Genomic DNA, 21,538 nt, shown 5'->3' on the forward strand with positions numbered 1-21,538 from the left:
GATAGTGCAAGGCTGACAGACATGGATGCCATTTGCTACTGGGAATGTTACCGTAAGAAACCAGTGACGAGTAGCGGTACGGGTTTGATCAGGAAAGCTATTTATGGCTATTGACTATAGCTTCAAAATCTATACTAGGCCTATTCTACAGTCATAAATGAAATGGGGTTTAACGTCCTACTGCTGCTCCGAACTGGGCTAATAAAGACAGGCATACGCCATACAGTGTGCTATGAGGGAAATTTTGCCAGACCGCGGCACTACAGCCTACTCTTATATCGAATTCCAACTGTCAATGGATCTTTTATGTGCACACCAATGTGTATATGGTATCTCGGTTTTTCGTCCCATCCGAACGACTTGACTAGCTGTCCTTTTGTCCTGCATCACTGACAAGGGGAACCACACCGGAAAATCTGGATGAACTTTCTCAGCCAATGCAGGGATCGAACATCCGACCTCCAGTTATTCTATAGTCATAGACATTTTCAAGACTAGCAGGATTGATCAATCATGATTGCACCGACCACTCATAATATAGCTGCAATTGACAATAATCCAATAACAAATCAAATGCTACAAAAATATAAATACATGTCATTTCAATTGACCAATTAGCATTTTCAATATCATACTATACTATCCATTTCCTTGCATTCTTTCTTGTCGATTGATATCATTATTATGAATTTATCGACGCCCGGACGGGCACCTGCTAAAAGTTATATCCATTAAAAAGTTAAATTACTTTTATCTGTTATTAGAATTTTTTAAAACTGCGAACTATTGTTGATTTTCACACCTATCTTTCTCTTTTTCATCACTTTGACAGTATATTTTTAGCAAAAACATGTCCTAAACATACATTTTAACAACACTGTAAATATTTGGCTGCCATTTTGAAGTATTTGCTTGGGTTGCCTTGGTGATGACGTCACATAGCCTCCAATTAGCGATAAATGTGTCCTTTTTTTATTAAATCGAAAAATATTTTCTGGTGTAAAATTCTATATTAACTTTAGTTTTAATCATAATTTCATTTTATTTAAGAAAAAAGATCAATATTTTTGGTGGGTGTACCTTCGACCTCGGTTTCGCCTTAGCATGCTAATGGCGGCCATTTGTAGCTAATCCATCCTTCACATCTTCTTGCAGACTAATAATCCTAGACAGTTATTGGGTAAGCGTTTGCAATAGCTAAATTTCCAAGAATGAATAACGTGCGATATCCCTGCCATTTATTTATAACTGCCAGTTCAAGTTGGTCTGCTTACTTTAGGTATGAAAACGCCGGTAGAATACAAGGATGACTCGTTTTTAGGCCAAATGTCGTCGAGTAGCAAAAGGGGGCGAGGCATTTTTGTCCCAGTATTTGTCAAATATTGTCAAAACAGTGCATGGAATGAAAGATCATTTTCTGTTTATTCACTGCAACAGCCTTTTTATGACAGAAAGAAGTAGATAAATATAAATAAGCATACTACAAATGAAATTATTTGCATTGAATCCATACTGCATATTTGATACTGAACTTAATGAGTCAGTGGCCGAGTGGGGATGTTCAGTTTTGAGTCCTAGTGTAGTGTATATGCAAGTGACATGGATCAAGTTCTGTTTAATCTCTCTCAGTCACAATGATTTTGTGGAGAATCTTGCTGCAGAATAATGGTAATCAGACAAGACAAACATATGACAGCTTTGTGCCTTTGATGACTCATAATAGTCGAGATATTTAATTATTATATTAATGTTTTTTTAATGTATCTTTTTTAGAATGACAATCTTGTGTTTTTTGTGTGATTTAGTGAATTTAATATCCCTCTGCTATTCTTACTCCTGTTTCAAAGGTGTCACTTTCTTGAATTTCTTATACCATCAGGCATCAAGCCTGTCTCCTGTACTAGTCTGTAGAATGATTACATGTCATTTCGGTCCCGCGTCATTTCGGACTTACGTCATTTCGGACTCCAAAAAATATGTCCTCAATATTTCGGACCCGGGTAGGTGACGTTTCGGACTCGGTCAGGCGACTTTTCGGACTCGGACGAAAGAAAAAACAATAATTACAAATATATACATTGAATTTTTCAGATTTTATTGAGTCCGAAACTTCGCCAGTCCGAGTCCGAAAAGTCGCCTGACCGAGTCCGAAACGACGTTTGCGTTGAGTCCGAAATGACGCGGGACGGAAATGACATGCTACCTGTAGAATGAGCTTGATGCCATAGCCCTACAACATGTAGTTATTAGTTACGATGGAATCTGTAAATTAGGCCCACATTAATTTAGCATTGTTATTTATTCAATTTTACAAAACAAAAAAAGGCAAACTTAGTTCTGACTAAAAACCTAACTAAGCACAGCTGATAGTAATGACAATAACATGTAAATCAAAGCAGGAGTATCATTACCACGACTTGGTTGCTTGTGGAAAGTTTAGTGCTACATGTATATGATGCTTCATGTATGAAAATGACATTCTTTGACTTGCTTATATTCATCAATATTTATTAACTGTGTAGAGGTTATGTTATTACTTGGGCCCGTGTAGTAGCCAACCCCATAGGACATACCATGTATATGTACATTGTAAACTATATTACCATAATGTACTGATGGAGTACAGTTACTCCTCACAGATAACATAATTAACTTAATAACTTAATAACCCCTCCGCCTCCTGTATACCCACTTGCTGATTTTCCTTGGATCTGTAGAATGCATCCAATACCCTTTTGAGTCTTATCTTTAGATGATAGGAATACTTAGGATTTCAGAGTTCATCAGCTATTACTTACTGAAGTGGTGATAGTTTTCAGTTGTTGAGCAATATGCTTTGCCTTTTTTCTTCGAAAAAATGGCAACCTTAGCCTGATCAATTTATAGAACTACATAAGCTTATGCCTGCAATTATTTGGTTAAAATTTGTGGTAATAAGCATCATTGGTTTGAACCTTTTTTATAAATGCTTGCTTAATTATTACCTTGAAGATGGTATTATGGAATTTTAGCTGGGTGATATTGGATATATATACAAAACATAATTTACATAAATTATGCACCAAGGTTACTGGATAATCAATTGACATTATTTCATTTCCTTTTCTTACTATTTCAGTTTTTAATTGAGCCAAAATGCCTGCCGTTAAGGGAGATGGCATGCGAGGGTTGGCAGTGTTTATTTCTGACATCAGGAATTGTAAGTTTTTGTAAATAATGTTTTTCTTCTGAAATTAAAATCAATAGAAACATAGCTTTTCAGGTTACAGGAATGGAACCTTGTCTGATGTGACTCTTTCATTTCCATTAACCTGTAATATGTTATATTTATAGCACAGCTTTCATGAGTTAACAGGTTTCCACGGAGGCCGAGGTGTTAAACCTGGTAACGACTTGTAACATTGCCACCTGCTCAACATGCTTGTAGTTATTGCACAGAAAACTTTCCCCACTTCTCTATATGATTTCTGCTAAAACTAGCGTAAACCAACAAAAGTGTGCAATATCATTGAAAATGTGTAGTTATTGCACGGTTAAGCTCTAGCCAGTCTGTCAGAGAGAAAACAATCTGCTTGTTCAACGAAAAGAACAAAGGAAGATTTCCCGTCCATTTTACAAATTTTTTTTATTTTATTGCATACTGTTGATCATTGCTGAAGAAATATTTCAAAGTTTAGAAAGATGTATTTTGGCAACATGATGATCTGTTACACTGTGATTATATAAATAGAGGAACTATATGATCAATTTGTTTATATCACACAACCGTCTCCTTTGGCCTAGTTGGTGCCAAAAGTAAGATATTAAACCCTGTTTCAATTCAATATACAAACATGTATATAACTTTACCCCCCAGAATTAAACATATATTATGCAAGAGCTAAATATGCCTATTGCAGGTCTGTCTTTAGGCCTGAAATGTTATCTGAATTATTAATTAGACATTAATTAACTTATCAAGACCATAATCAACTCTCGATGCCATCGATAACCTGCAATATTTAGTGGATTGGAATAGATTTTTTGAAAAATAATTAAACGGAAAAATGGATAATCGAGACTTTGTTTTTTTAGTAATGATGATCGAGGCTAACCTAAAATTCAAAAGCTAATATCTCGGTTCAAAATGGAGCAATTTGACTGAAATTTTCAGCATACTCTATTTACGTTACCTCTTTGAACTGTGTACCTTAAGGCTGACAAAATGAAGTGGATATGCGGAAGGCTTATTGAATGTGATTGTCTGTATTGTCCCATTCCACTTGTTTGTAATAAATACCAATGAGATTGATCAGTTTTATTTGAATTTAAAGGTAAAAGTAAAGAAGCTGAGATAAAGAGAATAAATAAAGAATTGGCAAACATCAGATCTAAATTCAAAGGTAAAATATCTGGGATATTGTAACATGAGACGTTTGGAGATTTAAATTTTTCTCGATCAATATTATATTGATTAATATTTTATTTTCTGTGTGGCTGGGTATATTAAACATGAAAAGGCTATAGTTTTGAAGGAAAACATACAACAAATTTGATGCCAAGACTGATTTTGAAAATAACACATTGTATTTGGTGTGTTTTAGGAGATAAGACATTAGATGGTTACCAAAAAAAGAAATATGTCTGCAAACTGTTATTCATATTTTTGCTGGGACATGATATTGACTTTGGTCACATGGAAGCTGTCAACCTACTTAGTTCCAATAAGTATACAGAGAAACAAATAGTAAGTACAAAGCTACAGCTTTATATATAATATATATAGGTTAATAAAAATGTTTTGCAGGGTTTGCACTAGATCTAAGATTAAAGCTGTACATGTAAATGAAATCTAAACAATAATGAAAATGGTGTTGCTAAAACAAAAATGTATATATGTCAAAATTCGATAAAATTGCAAATGTGGTTTGACTTTACCTTGGTAGTTGTGCGTTTCTACCCTGAATGTATTAAGCATTTATTCTTGTGAACGTTTTAACTAATTTATTTAATTTTGTCTCGATGCTAATGTATGCTTCCATTGTGTCATTTTGTCTGAAAACAAATTAAAACTATAATATGTTATTGATATATTTTTCAGGGGTACTTGTTCATCTCTGTTCTTATCAGTGCTAGCAGTGATTTAATGAAGCTTGTTATCCAATGTATTCGTAATGACCTGGTTAGCCGTAATCCAATCCATATTACTCTAGCTTTACAATGTGTAGCTAATATTGGCAGTAGAGAAATGGCTGAGTCCCTCAGTATAGATATTCCATCATTACTGGTATCAGGGTATGTATAGTAATAACTTATTATTATGTTTATCTGTAATCCGATACAACTTATTTATATTGTACAGGTTTAAAGTGACATTTATGGATTTTATTGCTTTTTATGTGTTGATTTGGTTTTATTTTCATTAATCATGTAAACTGAGAGATGTCCAAAATGAATTTGAAATCAATAAACATTCTGACTTTAATTGTAGAGTAGATTTATCACTTATCGAAATCTAACATCAGATCAACCAAATTCAACACTTTAACTTTAAATGGGTATTTTAATTTTGTCATTACTGTTACCTTAGATAGTAAAAGAAGTAAATAATTATATTGTGTTATTTCAGAGATACAATAGATTCTGTAAAACAAAGTGCAGCTTTAACATTGTTACGTTTATTGCGCACAGCTCCTGAATTACAAATGGGAGAATGGACATCTAGAATAATACATCTCCTTAATGATCAACATATGGTTAGTTAATTCTTTAGTTTGGTTACTTGAATATGTATTTTAAACATGTAACCAAAATTTCCTCATATATTTACTCTTAGCCTTCATCAATTTACTCTCAATCTTCATCAGTTTACTCTTAGTCATAGCCTTCATTAATGTACTCTAAATCTTTATTCATCTACTCTTAGCCTTCAGTGACTTGGACTCCAAACTCCAATCAAGTTTGCATATCATTGATATGGATAAACACGTCTGAGATTCTTCTTATGTGTGGTGGGGTCAGGGTGGCTAAGTTGGTAAGATGCTAGCCTGGAGGTCAGGTGTTCGATCCCTGCATTGAACGAAAAAGTTCATCCAGATTTTCCGATGTGGTTCCCCCTTGTCAGTGATGCAGGACGGAGGGCCTGACAAGGACAACTGTCTAGTCGTTGAGATGGGACGAAAAACCGAGGTTCTGTGTACACATTGGCGTGCACGTAAAAGATCCATTGACATTTGGAATTCAATATAAGATTAGGCAGTAGTGACGCTGTCCCGGCAAAATTTCCCTCATAGCACACTGTATGGCGTATGCCCTTCTTCATTAGCCCAATTCGGAGCAGAAGTAGGATGTTAAACCCCATTTCATTTCCAATGTGTGGTACAAATTAGTATCTTTAGTGCATATTCACTTTTGTAAATTATTCTGTTTGTTGTATATAATATATGGTAGTTTAATGATATTATTATTTATTAGGGTGTTGTGACATCAGCTGCTAGTTTAATTGAAGCACTAGTAAAGAAGAATCCTGAAGAATATAAGGGTTGTGTATCACTTGCTGTTTCTAGACTTAGTCGAGTAAGTAAATCTCCTTAATTAACAACTTGGAGACTCATGTACACATTTGTAATTTACCTAAAATAACATAATAACGAAATGATGGTAAAATGAAATATTGTATAGATTAAATGAATCTCACAAAAGTTATTTTAGAGAAAGGAATATGTAATGTAATAAATCAAACTCAACCTAATTCCACATCTTCTGAGCATGATTGAAAGTTCATTTGCAATGTATTGTAGCTATATAAGTACATGTACACTTATTTTATGATAACAACCCTGCATAGGTAAAAACTAAAACATCCTTACTTTGATTTTGTTTTTTGCCAGATTGTAACTTCGTCATATACTGACTTACAAGATTATACATATTACTTTGTACCTGCTCCTTGGTTGTCTGTTAAATTACTTCGACTTTTACAAAATTACCCTCCACCTGGTAAGTTATTTTGTTTGTATACGCCAGCATTGAAATGTGGTCGTATATATTGTTATCTCCCTTGTCCGGACGCCTGTCATCCACAATTGCTTGTGGGCACTCTAGAGCTATCATCCGATGAATTTGAATCATCCGATTGAATTGAAATTTATACACAATGGTTTAGTACTGGGACAAAGTATCCTATTGATTTTTAGTAATTAGTCATGAGTTATGGCCCTTAATCAATTTGAAAAAAACTTGTGGTCTCTTTGGAGGCTAAAGTTATCATCTGATTGACTTTCAATTTGAACCCAATGTTTGTGTTCATGAGATAAAAATGGCATTTAATATATGTTTAGTGAAATAAATGACCATAAGCCAATCAAATTTTTATTATACTGATAATAACTCTTGATTAGTGTTTAGTGTCTTGTAAATACTCCTATGACAACAATGATTATGTGACAATCTTTGTGGCATGTGTTGGGCAAATAGTATGACAATCTTTTCCGACACTGAAGTGATGTATAAACCGAGTGCAGTAGCAGTGATTGTTTTATCCAGACAAAATAAAAATTGTAAGCTGTTAAATTTAACTATGAACTCTACCACCATTTGGTCTTTTTTCTGTTGTATTTTTCAGAGGATCCAAGTGTACGTACAAGATTAACTGAATGTTTAGAAACTATATTAAATAAAGCACAAGAACCCCCTAAATCTAAGAAAGTGCAGCACTCTAATGCAAAGAATGCTGTTTTATTTGAAGCTATTAATCTTATAATACATATGGATAGTGACCCAAATCTTCTAGTCAGAGCTTGTAATCAGCTTGGACAATTCTTACAACATAAAGAAACCAATCTTAGGTACATTTATTTCTATTAAACCAGAGACTGTCTTAAAATGTGATTTATATCTGTCGCTATAAATATAGGAAATAATTTAGCAGATTTTTTTCAGCTGCTTGAAGTCGCTTGGCATCATCACCTGTCACATTTCTTCAGACTCAGAAAATAACATGCAATCTTGAGTTCACAAATTTGTTGAATTTATTGATAGGAAGATAAAATGTCACATTTCATTGGCAGAATGGGTATTTGTGTCTATGGCTCTTAACGTGTTGTTATTGTAATTTATTGTGTTATTTTATTTTGGGAGTCACGATGGCTCAGTGACTAATGGTGCTGTCCTTCTAACCTGGAGGTCCTGGGTTTGATCCCAGTGTTGGCTGATAAAGTTCTTTAGGATTTTCCTTTGTTCTTTCTCCCTGGCAAGGGAACAGCTTCCAGTCATACCAAAACCGAGGTACTGTGCACACGTTGGTGTGCACTTAAAAGAAGCACCATTTCCCTCAGAGCACACTGTATGACGTAGGCCAATCTTTATTAGATCATTTCCTTACATGTCATTTATATTTTATTTCAGATATTTAGCTCTAGAGAGTATGTGTTTATTAGCGACATCAGAATTTTCTCATGAAGCTGTCAAGAAACACCAAGACACAGTCATTACAGCTCTAAAAGTAAGTACAGAATCTATGTTGATGAATCAATTACATTGTTTTTATCCATGACATGAACCCATTCATTATCACAACCATTAAGCTCTGTTCCTGTCTTCATTAGCCAGGTAGGCACATAAAACTATGTCATTAAACGCCATTTAATTCATTCATTTCAACCCTGATTTTTAGTTGCCTGGAGCTTGAAGAAGGAAGTAGGGAAGTGTTGATATAGTGGACATCATGATGAAGATATCATGTGTTGATATCATATTAGTCTCCATCATGGAGACTGTGGGGTAGATACTGGAATATATTTTAAATTTTATTTTATAGACTGAGAGAGATGTTAGTGTACGACAGAGAGCTGTAGATTTATTATATGCTATGTGTGATAGAACTAATGCTGAAGAAATAGTTGGTGAAATGTTAGAATATCTAGAAACGGCCGATTATTCTATAAGAGAAGAAATGGTAAGTGAGACCTATTCCTTCACCAACAACCCATCTTAACTGGATGGTTATCCAATCTGTGGTGACTTAAATTTGAATCCACTCTCCACCCTTAAACTTTTTTGTGAGAAAGAACCTTGTTGATTTTATCAATCAGATTCATTGATTTTCTTATCGGTATATTGGTATAGGTAATGTAAGTCGGAGTTACTTTCAGATAAGCTAACTATCTTTACTACATTATTAGTTAAATTTTGATTTTAAGTAACTTAATCATGTAATTGCCACTGAATGAGTTGATACAAGGATTTCAAAGATTATGGATTTGTTAGTACTAAATACAGTGAAACCTGTTGGTAAAGTGTGTGGATCTAGTTTGTTATATTTAGATTTGAAGTAAGTTAATCATGTAATTGCAGGTATTAAAAGTAGCTATTTTAGCGGAGAAATATGCTGTAGATTATACATGGTATGTCGATGTCATACTTAATCTCATTAGAATAGCTGGTGATTATGTCAGTGAAGAAGTAAGTCAGTTATTTTATCTCTTTATAAATGTGGGAGACGAGGGAGAGGAATGTACTAGTCTAAAAACTCAAATATTTGAACTGCTATTTGTGTGAACCTGTCTAATAAGTAACCAGGGTATATTATATAGAATTTTCCAGAAATGTATCATCTTTTACTTAAATTTGTTTGCACCAAAAATGATTGCTAATCAGGAGGTCTCGGGTTGGCTCCCATTGTTGGCCGATAATGTTCCTTGGATATTCTGTCATGGTTTCCCCTTTATCGGTTATGCAGAATGAAGGACCTTATAAGGAACAGTGTTTGGGATTCGATTGGACAAAACAGCGAAATTCTGAGTATACATTGACATGTACTTACAAGAACCCTTGACAGTTAGAATGCGAAATAAGAGTGGTAGTGACGTTGTCCGAGCAAAATGTCCCTCGTATCACATTGTGTGGCATACACAATCTTCATTAGCCCAGTCAGTGCAGAACAATAAGGTCAGTAGGACATTAAACCAAAAAGAAACTTATTCTGCCTCATGACAAGCTGACCATTTCCTGGCAAATTGTTTAATTAATATATTATTGTGATGATTTATTAAAGGTATGGTATAGAGTAATACAAATAGTTATAAATAGAGATGATGTACAAGGTTATGCAGCTAAAACAGTGTTTGAGGCATTACAAGCTCCAGCATGTCATGAAAACATGGTAAAGGTTGGAGGTTATATCTTAGGTGAATTTGGTAATCTTATAGCTGGTGATCCCAGATCAAGGTAATAAAAACAATATTTAATGTGTTAACTAAACCACAGAAGCCTAAATATGAGAGAAAACACAAATTTTTGTCCCCCACATTTCAAAGAAAGCAAAGAACTATTAAAATGGGTTTGTCTATCGTACATTTTGGATCACAATAGAATTTTAATAATAGTGGTTATATTGTGATCAAGATGGGACGAACTAGTGCGAATAGTAGTGCTTGTTTATGTTATTTTACGTGCAGTGAAAAGGTGACAATGCACATCAATATTTTGATAAGCTGTTGATTTGTTTATTTTTGGTAAGGAACAGCAGACCTAAGTGCACTGGTCAAATTACCCATGTAAATAAATCTTGAAACCTTTCCTTTCTGTCTATATTCTTATAATAGTAGTATATATTTTATTTATTTTGTTTTTTAGTCCTATTGTACAGTTTCAATTATTACACTCCAAATATCATCTGTGTAGTCCTTCAACACGTGGATTGTTATTATCCACTTACATTAAATTTATTAACCTGTTTCCTGAAATAAAACCACAAATTCAAGAGGTACTGTACATTGTTTTATATTCTCTCTAATATTATACACTAGAAAAAAGATCAAACAAGCGGTAGCTCTCATTGGAGTGGTTCGACAGTCACCACAAGATTTCATAATAAGGAAATTGAACATTGATGGTTTGCCCTGATCGAACCAGAAAATATGTGGACAAGTGGTGGTTCAATTAGTATCACACTGTCTCACTAACTAGGTGTTCTAGTTTCAATCCCAGTGTGAGACTAGAAGGTCTCTCAGGATTCTCCAATCTGGTCTTCTCTTCTGAGTGTGCAGGACACTGGACCTTGCATGGAAAGACATCTATACACACCCAAACAGAGTGGGCAGGATAGTGTATCGTGCATGGAAAAGCATCTTTTTGCCTACAAAAAAAACATCCCTTGGCAAAATGCATGTCTTAAGTATCCTAGTTTGTACAGAAAAAAAGCAAGCAAAACTGCATTTCATATAAGACCATTGTAATTGTAGGAGAGGACATGAAGATGTAGGAATTAAGACAGATGAGGCCCATATCCTTATAAGTTATATCATTCTAAAACAGTTAAATGATATAAATGTAGGCTGTCTTTGCATAAAATGCTGAACCATTTGCCATGATTAGATTTAATTTCAGTATATTTGACATTTTATTGAAGTTGGAATTGACTGTATATTGTAGATATTGGGTAGTAAAAATAATATGAGAAATCCAGATGTAGAATTACAACAAAGATCTATTGAATATCTTCAACTTAGTTCAAAGGCCACAGCTGATGTACTAGTAAGTGGAAACTACTCGAAACTTAATGCTAGAAAGATCTCTTAATCTATGCTAATTTGTACTTGAATTGATTATTTAACATTTCATTAAGAAAACAAAATCAAAAAAGCAATGTTGGATAATTTCCCAACTTAGACTCAGTTGGATTTGAAACAGATCCATCAAATTGGTGCACGGCAAATAAAGATGTCTATTAGAGATTCATGTTTCGCACAATATTTTATATTGTGAGGGATCCTATAGCACTGAAGTCGTGCTCAAATTCTTTAATGTTATGAAAATATTAGTTTTAAAAATGACCTTGTTAAAGGTATAACACTATTACTATTCAACAGGCCACAGTATTAGAAGAAATGCCGCCATTCCCTGAAAGAGAATCTTCAATTTTAGCCAAACTGAAGAAGAAAAAGCCCTCTAGTGTGGCAGAAACTGCTATTGAAACAACAAAAGAACATAAAGCAATGCCAGCTGCTCAAATAAATTCTGATAGTCAACCAACACTTCAGGTTTGTGTATTTAGGTTTTAAGAAATTTAATCAGGATATGTAGATATTATAGGCTGCCCCACCATAAATAAATATCTCCAAATATCTCGACAATTACACCACAATACTTATATATATATACTAAGCTTTAAATCAGTTTCGCACAATTATAGTCACTAAAAATAAATAATACACTGAAAAATGGTTTGGAGTGTCGTCCATGACATCCAGACACTTTTGAGCAAAAAATAGGTTACCTGCCCTTGTTTTGAAATTAGTCTCACTTAACCAGTCTACCAACCATTCTCCGTCTGATTGACGGGCTGGGATAATCAAGACTACTTTTTTACGAAACATGACAGAAAGCTAGAACAAGAAATTGAATTTACAAATAACGCCCGGTGGGCGACACAACAATTGTTTTAAGAACCTTGTAAAAGTAAAATGAAACTACTGCTAGTATCATTTTCCTGCCCAACCCGCGTTATTCAGAGATATTATTTGTACTAAACCAAAAGATGCCACTCCTTACGGTCTAGTTAATGATAAAGCAATTTAAAAAATAAAACGAGCGTAATTTCTAAAGCTGCAGTAATAACCAATAAACTAAATATTACTGCTATTCAGAATCGTCAACAATAGATTTTTTACGTCTGTAATAGTTATTACAAGTGTTGAGAATTTCACGTGCTGTGGCTATTTATAGACAACATTCTTTTCCTTCAATATCTGAATTATTTCAAGCAAATCCAATTGTAGTTGGGTAAATTGAGTCCTAATCTCTTCTATTTTTGGGTTAACCCTTTTTAAGTGCATATGAATTTAGAATATCACGGAAGTCACTGAGGAAAGTTTATAACTACTATAAGTAGCCCAATAAGGTCTAATTTGATATTGGGGTTGTAAATCAGAAGTTTAATATTATGTTCTTTCAAATTCTTCTTATTTTTAAGATCAATTATTTTTATTAAATATCTTTAATCTAAATACCATTGTCTCCATCATGGAAAATTATAACTTTCTATAGAGTTAAATTATAAATTTCGATAGAGTTATAAATTTGTATACAATTAAATTATAAATTTTTGAAGAGTTAGATTATAAATTTATATAGAGTTAAATCATGAATTTATATAGAGTTAAATCATGAATTTATATAGAGTTAAATTATGAATTTATATAGAGTTGAATTACAAATTTATGTAGAGTTAAATTGCAATTTATATAGAGTTAAATTATGCTGTTATTCATCTTTCCAGATATCATCACCTAGTAGTGCTGGATCTGCTGATTTATTAGGATTAGATATTGGTGGTATGTCAGCACCAGTAGATTCTAGTTCAAGTGGTGTTGGTGGTGGACAATCAGCTAGTGATCTATTAGTAGATATACTAGGTGGGCCAGCACCAGGTGGAATAGGTGCAGTAGGTGTTGGAACAACCAATGGCTTAGATTCAAGTGGTCTAACAGTTGGAGCAGAAGAAAACTTTTTGAAGTGAGTTTATGTGTATTGAGATACATATAAATAACATATTGTAAGGGTATTTAGAATGATTTATTTCCCTCGATAATCTTGTAAAATATTAATAATTTAATGATTCCATAATTTAATGAAAATCAATTGATCATTTTCGATACGTGTCGTTCAACATACCCACCCAGTTCAGTAGGTTATTTGTTGAAATTTTGCCATAGTCCCAAGACTTTGTAATAACTTGTCTGAACCCATTTCTCTATTGGCTACTGTCACTTCAGTTTTTGTGTAATGATCTTAAACTTTAATGTTCTATATCGACTCAGAAAAACCATTAGCATTAAGAAATTATAATATGGTCTTGTTTTTGTTTCAGATTTATAACTAAATTAAATGGAGTATTATATGAAAATGACCTGTTACAAATAGGGGTCAAGGCTGAATATAGACAGAATTTGGGTCGTGTTGGCTTATTTTATGGCAATAAAACATCATTCCAATTTACCCAGTTTACAACAAGTATCTCATGTCCAGGTCAACTTAGTACTCATATCCTTTATAAATAAAATCAATGTCTTACAAGAATTTAATTTATGAACCAACCAGAGTAATAAAGATGAGCATATGCCATGCAGTGTGCTATGAGGGAATTTTTTCTGGTGGCAGTACAGTCTACTCATGTTTCAATCATAAAGTGCTGCCAATAGTTAGGTTTATATATCATCCGACATCAGACACCTTGTTTTTTTGCCAGGCCCTACATCACGCACTGACAAGGAGAAACAAAAATGGAAAATCCCACTGAACTATCTAGGCCAAGATCATTTTGCGATAACAAATTTTGATTTATTTAATTTTCGTTTTGGATCCTACTTCATTATTCTAAGCATAACGTGATTTTTCTTCACTAAAATTTAAGATACAATTCCCTGTAAAGTTATTGTGTGTGTAAAGTATTTGATAGAAAGAGAATGGGGTTTAAAGTCCACTCGACACAGACTCGGTTATTTCCAGGCTAACTTAAAAAAAACATATAGTTCAATTTTATTCAGTTTTAGCTGGCTCCTAGGGGTCTTTAGCAGTGGGTGGAAACCGAGGGGAACTGGAGAAAATCCACGAGGTTGGACAGGTGTATTCAAGAATGAACCATGACATTGACTCAGTAACAGGCCCTATGGTATAAAATGCATGAATTAAACCATACGGCCATTTATATTGTTTATAAAACCTTAACAGATGTCACAGATAAGTGTCACAGAGAAACCTGTAGATACTGTAATGGAAGGTGGTGCCCAGGTACAACAAATGTATAATATAGAATGTATTTCCGAATTTACAGATGCACCTATACTCAATATTAGTTTTACGTAAGTTAAATTTATTTCTAAAAAAAAACAAAAAACAATTACAAATGCACCTTGGCTCAATATTAGTTTTACGTAAGTTACATTTATGTCTGAAAAAAATTACAGATGCACCCAGAGTTGCAAATTTTTCAAAATAAACGCAAATATTTACGGATGCTGCGTAATTTACCCCGACGTGACAATAATTAGATTATTGTATTTATTGTATGTAGTAGTTTGTACACTATGTCATCAATTTATGTTCTTCACATGGCATTTACACATCGCTACTGTACGTAGTCTCTGTAGATTTTTATATTTCCTCTGATTTCATTCACTCGTTGCCTGTCAATTTATCTTTAATTGAGCAACAATGTTAAAACTTGGGTATATAATCATCAGTGAAATGTCTTGACTGAGGTCAATGACAGACATTTTCTGCCTTAGGTTAAGCACAGATAAGCAGTTTGATTTATCAATTATTGGATCACAATGACATCGAATGCTACTTAAAGATACATTATGGGAGATAAGATAAAGAGCTGGCAGTTCTCACTATAATAGTCAAAAACTAGATAATGTAAAGGCAATTTGCTGAAAATTTCAGTCAAATTCATCCACTATGAACCGAGAATTAAGCCATTGAAATGTCGGCCTAGCCTTGATCATCATTACTAAAGTCTGTATGATAAAAAACATAGTCTCGATCATCCATTTCATGATTACATTATGAATGGAAGTCGAGCAGCCAATGGGAACGTAATCCATTAAAAATCGCGGGCTAGCGATGCCATTGAGATTTGATTATGGTCTGGATAAGTTAATGTCTAATTAATAATTTAGATAACATTTCAGGCCTAAAGAAAGATCTGCAATTGCCAGATTTAGCTCTTGCATAATGTATGTTTAATAAATAAAATATTTGAATAAATTAGTTCTATTGAATTTACATGAACATGCTCTTTTTTGTATGTACAGCTATAGTGGATCCAATCAGAAGTTACACTTAAAATTACCAGTTTCAGTCAATCGTTTTATGGAAGCAACAGAAATGAATGCTGATTCTTTTTTCACAAGATGGAAGGCTCTAAGCCAGTAAGTATATAACTTAGAAAAAGAAGTCTCAATTGTGTTCAAGAAAAATTGAGTCTAATTTTAATTCTGTTCAAAATCAATCCAAGACATACTATTTTAAGCCATTTTGAAATGTATAGTTATTTTTTCATTAAATTCTCTGCCAGTGGACAAAGTATCTCTTGTTTAAACTGAAATGAATCATATCATTTTTTATTATAGGCCAGAACAAGAATGTCAAAAAATCTTTAAATCTACTTCATCACAAGATACAGAACTTACCAAAGCCAAGGTAATGGAAACATCTTTTATTACTGCTACACAAATGTTATATGATAAACTATTAGAACTAGAAGATCATGCATGTTTTGGTGTCTCAACTTCCTTTTTGTATTTTCTCCATTGTTGTCAGGAGCCATGGTGGCAAGTGGGTTAAACACTGGCTCGCTTGCCTTTAGGTCGCGTGTTCGATCCCAGCATTGGCTTAGAAAGTTCATTGGTTTCCCCCTTGTAAGTGGATAGGATGAAAAAGAGTAGGCCATAGTGCAGTGCCGCTGTTTGGGCAGAATTTCCCTCATAGCACACTGTATTGCATATGCCCATCTTCATTAGCCCAGTCGGAGCAGAACAGTAGGACGTTAAACCCTATTTCATTTTATTTCCATTGTCAGGCAAGAATCTTTTGAATTGACAAAATTGCAATCAAGTGAGATATAATTCAATCCTGTTACAGTTCTGGCAGTCCATAAAACAGAAGTATCGTGAAATAATAAATCATTTCAGCCATGATATAGTCTGTTGGTGCATGCCTTATACTTAAATACTCATGCTTTATGGATTGACACCTTTCTGGTTGATTTAATTGTGGAAAGTTTGGCCAAGTAAACCTATTGTCTTATTCTAATTTATTTATTAATAAAGTGATTTTTGATTTTAACCAGATATTGGGTTTTGGTTCAAGTGTATTAGAAGGTATTGATCCTAATCCTGATAACTTTGTATCAGCTGGTGTTATACATACTAGAAATCAACAAACAGGTGTACTCATCAGATTAGAACCTAATAAACAAGTAGAGGTGGGTAACATTATCATTCAGATATAATCAAAACATAAACAAGTAGAAGTGGTTAACATAATCATTCAGATACAATCAAAACATAAACCAGTAGAAGTGGGTAACCTAATCATTCAGATACAATCAAAACATAAACAAGTAGAAGTGGTTAACATTATCATTCAGATACAATCAGAACAAACAAGTAGAGGTGGGTAACGTTATTATTCAGATACAATCAAAACATAAACGAATAGAAGTGGTTAAAATAATCATTCAGATACAATCAAAACATTAACAAGAGGAGGTGGGAAACATTATCATTAAGATACAATCAAATTAAAAAATCATTGTAGTTGTATATCTAAGAATAAGATTATAGGGAAGCTAATTTTAAAGATACCTTTTAGATCTTCTTAACTTGGTTTTAAAAAGATCTCTAAACACTCAAGTTATAATTTCAGAGAATTCATTAAAAGCTTGTGCGCAGAAGGCCAGTACTATGGTTTTCGATAATTGGGTCAAGATTTTGAATATATTATACAAAATTTGTAACAGTTGCCCTCTTTATTTACAGATGTACAGATTAACAGTGAGGTCAACAAAAGGTAGTGTAGCCAAAACTATTTGTGAATTTCTGGAAACACAGTTTTAGACCGGAGAAATGTAGCCAGGTTACTTGATTGGGGTCCAACATGAGGAGCTTTACACCCTGCTCAGTGACTTATCATATATAGATACACAAGACAACATGTAGACAAGACAGCTTGTGTAGACAGATGTAATATGTAGAAGTAGTAGTCAGAAACAAGGGGTCAAGGCTAATTTCTAGTTTCATTTTCAATTCATATACATTTTGATGTAGTATTAGTGACATTTGTCAGTCCCCAAATGATGCCTTATAAGTTTTTTTAAGAATGATTTATGTTGGCTAAGAATAGACTGGCAACTGGTTACATCTTAATTTGATTCTGTGAATAATTCATATGAAAATCATGTAGTGAATGGATTTTTGGAAATAGGCTGAACTTTGATGGCATTTGGGGACACGACAATATAAGTGAATAGGCAGTAAAAACTATGTGATCTTATTGTTAGTTATTATATTTATTACAAGTTTAGAAATAATGATATGGAAAGAGGTTTTGAAGCATTCCCTTTTGTGTCTTTCTGTATAATGTTTAAGTATCTACTAGTCACTAGGATTGTTTAGACTAGAGTTTAATTATTGGCTGTTTTAGAAAAGAACTGTAATAATATATATTGGATCTCTCGACAGTTTAATCCGTGTAAAATTGTATATTTCACTGTGTATAGATAAATATAGATATGCACTGTACTATTATTGTATATGTACACTCTATTAAATGTATATTATTGTAATAGTGATAGTAGATATATTGGTCAAAACTCAAAGAAGATTTAAATATATGCAATATAATGGAACTTGAAAGTATTAATATTTATGGTGGTTTCTTATAGCCATGCATTAAATATTGCTTTTGACTAAGAGTTGAGACATCAAAAGAAAATTTAGCTCAGTTATCAGTTATCAATATTACTGTTCAGTCATGGATATAAAATAACTGTTTACGTTCTGTTTATATTAAATATTATTAAAGTGTTTTTCAGAATATATATAATTTTTCACATCTTAATCCATGCTAAAATGAACTCAAAAGGATTATTTAACATTTCATAAAGAAATCAGTGAATAATAATACGTGGTTGATCAGTGGCGCTGGCCTGTGGTGAATATATCCTGCATATTGCCTGCAGTAGATACTGAATTTTGACAGATTTTCAGTTCATCATATCCTTGTAAATACTCAATGGAATTGAATACACATTGCTATTTTAGAGTGTTTCAAGGCTACTGTAAACCAGAATATTTTTTTTTCCCCCTGAAAACCTAATCATTTAATCTATATGTCCTAAATGTTATAAACTAAGGTAGAATTCACATACTATTAAGAACAGTTAGTTAACTGGGGGGATTTAAGAGATTCAATATTTAAAGTTTTCAGGAAATTGATTTAAGGAACTTGTTTGTAGGTCACATAATTTACAGTTTTGGTTAATTGTTAAACATAGCACAATATTAATTGGAGGAAATTCATTTATGGAGTGGAATTTATATCCTGTTTTATTTTAAAATGTGTTCATCTTACTGTGGCTTTCTAGATTAGTGACTTATAAATACATGTGGCACGCAAATATATATAGTGCTACCGGTACTTATCAAAAGTTGGGATTTTCACAATATACAAATGGGTTGAGTTGACATCAAATTAGAAGCATATCTGGGGTCATTTTAAGACTAAATTGGTTAATTGCTGTTTAAATGGGTTTGTTATATTTTTGTTTTATTATTCAGAACATCAACTTATACTTCATTCCTATGTTATATATTTATTCCCACTCTGTTGTATATTAATCTCTTACTTTGGTTGATATCTTGATATTAATAAACTTATGAACAGAAGATAAGTACAATAACTGATTTAATGAAGACAAACCAGCCATAAATTTACATTTTAAACTTCTATAATAGATTTGAATATTTACAATGCAGTGCTACTTTTAATTTTACGTTTGTGGTGCATCTATTTATTGTTTACATTGTTAAAATAGATTGTCAGTTCGAACGTGTTCAACATCATATTGGTAGCTATAAATGAAAATAATTCAAATATCACAACATAAATTTTACTAGAATATGTTTGCGGTGGAATTTTGGTTGGATTTGTTTTTCTTGAATTGAGATAAATGGATTTTGGTTGGCCATGAAGTTATGATTCATATAAGATATTCTATATTTTGCATTATTTGTGTATGTAAATGTATATTTAATTTCCATATTATCATTATTTACATAGATCAGAATTTTTACCATACTCAGAAGATAAAATGAATTGAAGTTATCTATTGTTAAGATATTTTTTCTTTTGTTTTGTTTGTGTAAATAAATGGTTAATTTTCTTATCTTTATTTCAAAGATGTGAAAATAAGCAATGCCAGCTCTGTTAAAGTTTTCTTATTTTGCTGTGGTTATCATGATAAAAATACTTGTTAGTATGAAATTATGTTCCGCTTTTGTAGATATCTTGTACATTTACATTTTCTTACTTCTGTGCAATAGATTATATTGCCGAGACTGTTATATAAGAATAAAATGAATATGCATATTGCTAGAATAACAAAGTTATCTTTTTAAATAATTTGCTTTGTTTTTCATTTGAATTTATTTAATCACCTGAGAAATACTTATAAATTACTTACCCTATGATTAATCGTAGTATAAACCAATATTTATTGCATTGAACAATGGCAAATGTTTTATAATAGGTATATATACAATTAGTTGAATGCTATATAGATGGTAACTCGTACGTGTAGTAAGGTTGTTGATTGCTTTTATTAGAGTCTGTGTTGCTCATTCTTAATCAAATTAGATATAGAGGTTTCTTCTACATACTTTAAATTATGGGCCATCTCTTTAAAGATTCCTCACTTTAAAAATCCATTATGTATAATTAAAAACATTGAAGTGTTGGCTAAATATATGTATGGATGAAAAGAAAAAAAAATATTAGAAATTTTGCTCACTAAAATATGAGTCGAGCATTGGAAATTAATTTAAATATGGTCCAAGAAATAATAGCTGTAGAGAGTATTATAAGTTATATGTTCTCTTTAATTGGTCTTGATGACATCTTTATCATACTCATGTAATAAACATTGTTTTTAAAATGACAATTTACAGAGTTTTTTTCCTATGAATATCACTGTATTTGGAAAGAATCGTGTTGCAAATTTACTCTTTTCTTCTGTTTTCGGAATAATAAATTGGCTTCATCATCTAGTGATTGACAACTCTAAATATGATGATTGTAAGCATTCGAGAGCTACCATTTGTAGATATGGGTATTTTATCATATCTTGAGGTCACACCGGTTTAAAAACTGCCTGATATGGATGTTGGGTTAGGCTTAATGGACATCATAAACCGGACAAAGAAGAAAGGATTACCGGTAATGGTCAATCTTTTGAAGCACAGTTATATGTTGACCAGAGGTTCAGGTACAGCGTTGGCCACATACAAAAACTTCAAACGCCCTATTTAATCCAGTTTGACAATTTTATTTGCTTTTGACATTATTTTCAGGTTTAGAGTTCTTGCAGGTTCAAGTTCTATTAATCCAAAATGTTAAAAATAATAATTAAACAAAAAATAACAAATGGTCCTTTACTGGTGTCCAGTTTCCTCCCAGAGGCTAAAGACCCTGAGGTGCAAGTGAATTCTTGAAAATAAAAAATTAAAAGATGTTAGTCCCGAAATGACTTATTTTTTTCGATGGTACGTGACCTAGTTTGTGTGAGTGGACAGTTAAACCCCATTTCTCCCCTCTCTCTTTCTCTCATTTAAATCAGTGAAACCAGGTAGCCTATTGAATTTCAGCGATTTCCGTTGATAATGTTGCAAGTTAGGGCCCTTGTTTCACGACAAAAGTTATCATCTAAACCATATGGAATTTATCTGCATTATATAAATTAATGAAACGAAGAAACCTATTGAATTTAAGCAAT

General features: G+C 32.7%; 2 protein-coding genes across 3 annotated transcripts in view; one reads left to right on the forward strand and one right to left on the reverse strand.

Annotated features, from left to right (window-relative positions):
- LOC126823843 (doublecortin domain-containing protein 1) overlaps positions 1–905 on the reverse strand; it is a 32,453-nt gene extending 31,548 nt beyond the window's left edge. The window contains exon 1 of one of the 2 annotated variants that reach the window (XM_050552867.2): positions 749–905. The gene's annotated coding sequence lies outside the window, so the exon portion shown is untranslated. The remainder of the gene's footprint in view (positions 1–748) is intronic. The other variant, XM_050552868.2, reaches the window with a different exon arrangement.
- Positions 906–1,095: 190 nt separating this feature from the next.
- Positions 1,096–20,707, forward strand: LOC126823571 (AP-2 complex subunit alpha-2). The gene is made up of 23 exons (XM_050552480.1): positions 1,096–1,180; positions 3,119–3,199; positions 4,314–4,382; positions 4,584–4,726; positions 5,081–5,274; positions 5,609–5,735; positions 6,454–6,555; positions 6,870–6,978; positions 7,604–7,826; positions 8,386–8,482; positions 8,798–8,935; positions 9,334–9,441; positions 10,034–10,206; positions 10,615–10,744; positions 11,413–11,514; positions 11,850–12,020; positions 13,259–13,494; positions 13,850–14,021; positions 14,716–14,840; positions 15,798–15,914; positions 16,116–16,185; positions 16,835–16,969; positions 17,526–20,707. The coding sequence occupies exons 2-23, from the start codon at positions 3,136–3,138 to the stop codon at positions 17,601–17,603; spliced, it is 2,883 nt and encodes a 960-aa protein (XP_050408437.1). The 5' UTR covers positions 1,096–1,180; positions 3,119–3,135; the 3' UTR covers positions 17,604–20,707.
- The last annotated feature ends 831 nt before the right edge of the window (positions 20,708–21,538 follow it).

Source organism: Patella vulgata, chromosome 6 (genome assembly GCF_932274485.2).
Source record: "Patella vulgata chromosome 6, xgPatVulg1.2, whole genome shotgun sequence".
In the NCBI taxonomy this organism is placed as follows: Eukaryota; Metazoa; Mollusca; class Gastropoda; family Patellidae; genus Patella; species Patella vulgata.

Excerpts from the sequence above, each read along its gene's own strand:
- LOC126823571 (XM_050552480.1), top strand. The coding sequence starts at position 3,136 with ATGCCTGCCGTTAAGGGAGATGGCATGCGAGGGTTGGCAGTGTTTATT. Across the intron at positions 7,827-8,385 it reads CATAAAGAAACCAATCTTAG|ATATTTAGCTCTAGAGAGTA; the intron begins GTACATTTATTT and ends ATTTTATTTCAG. Across the intron at positions 16,186-16,834 it reads CAGAACTTACCAAAGCCAAG|ATATTGGGTTTTGGTTCAAG; the intron begins GTAATGGAAACA and ends GATTTTAACCAG.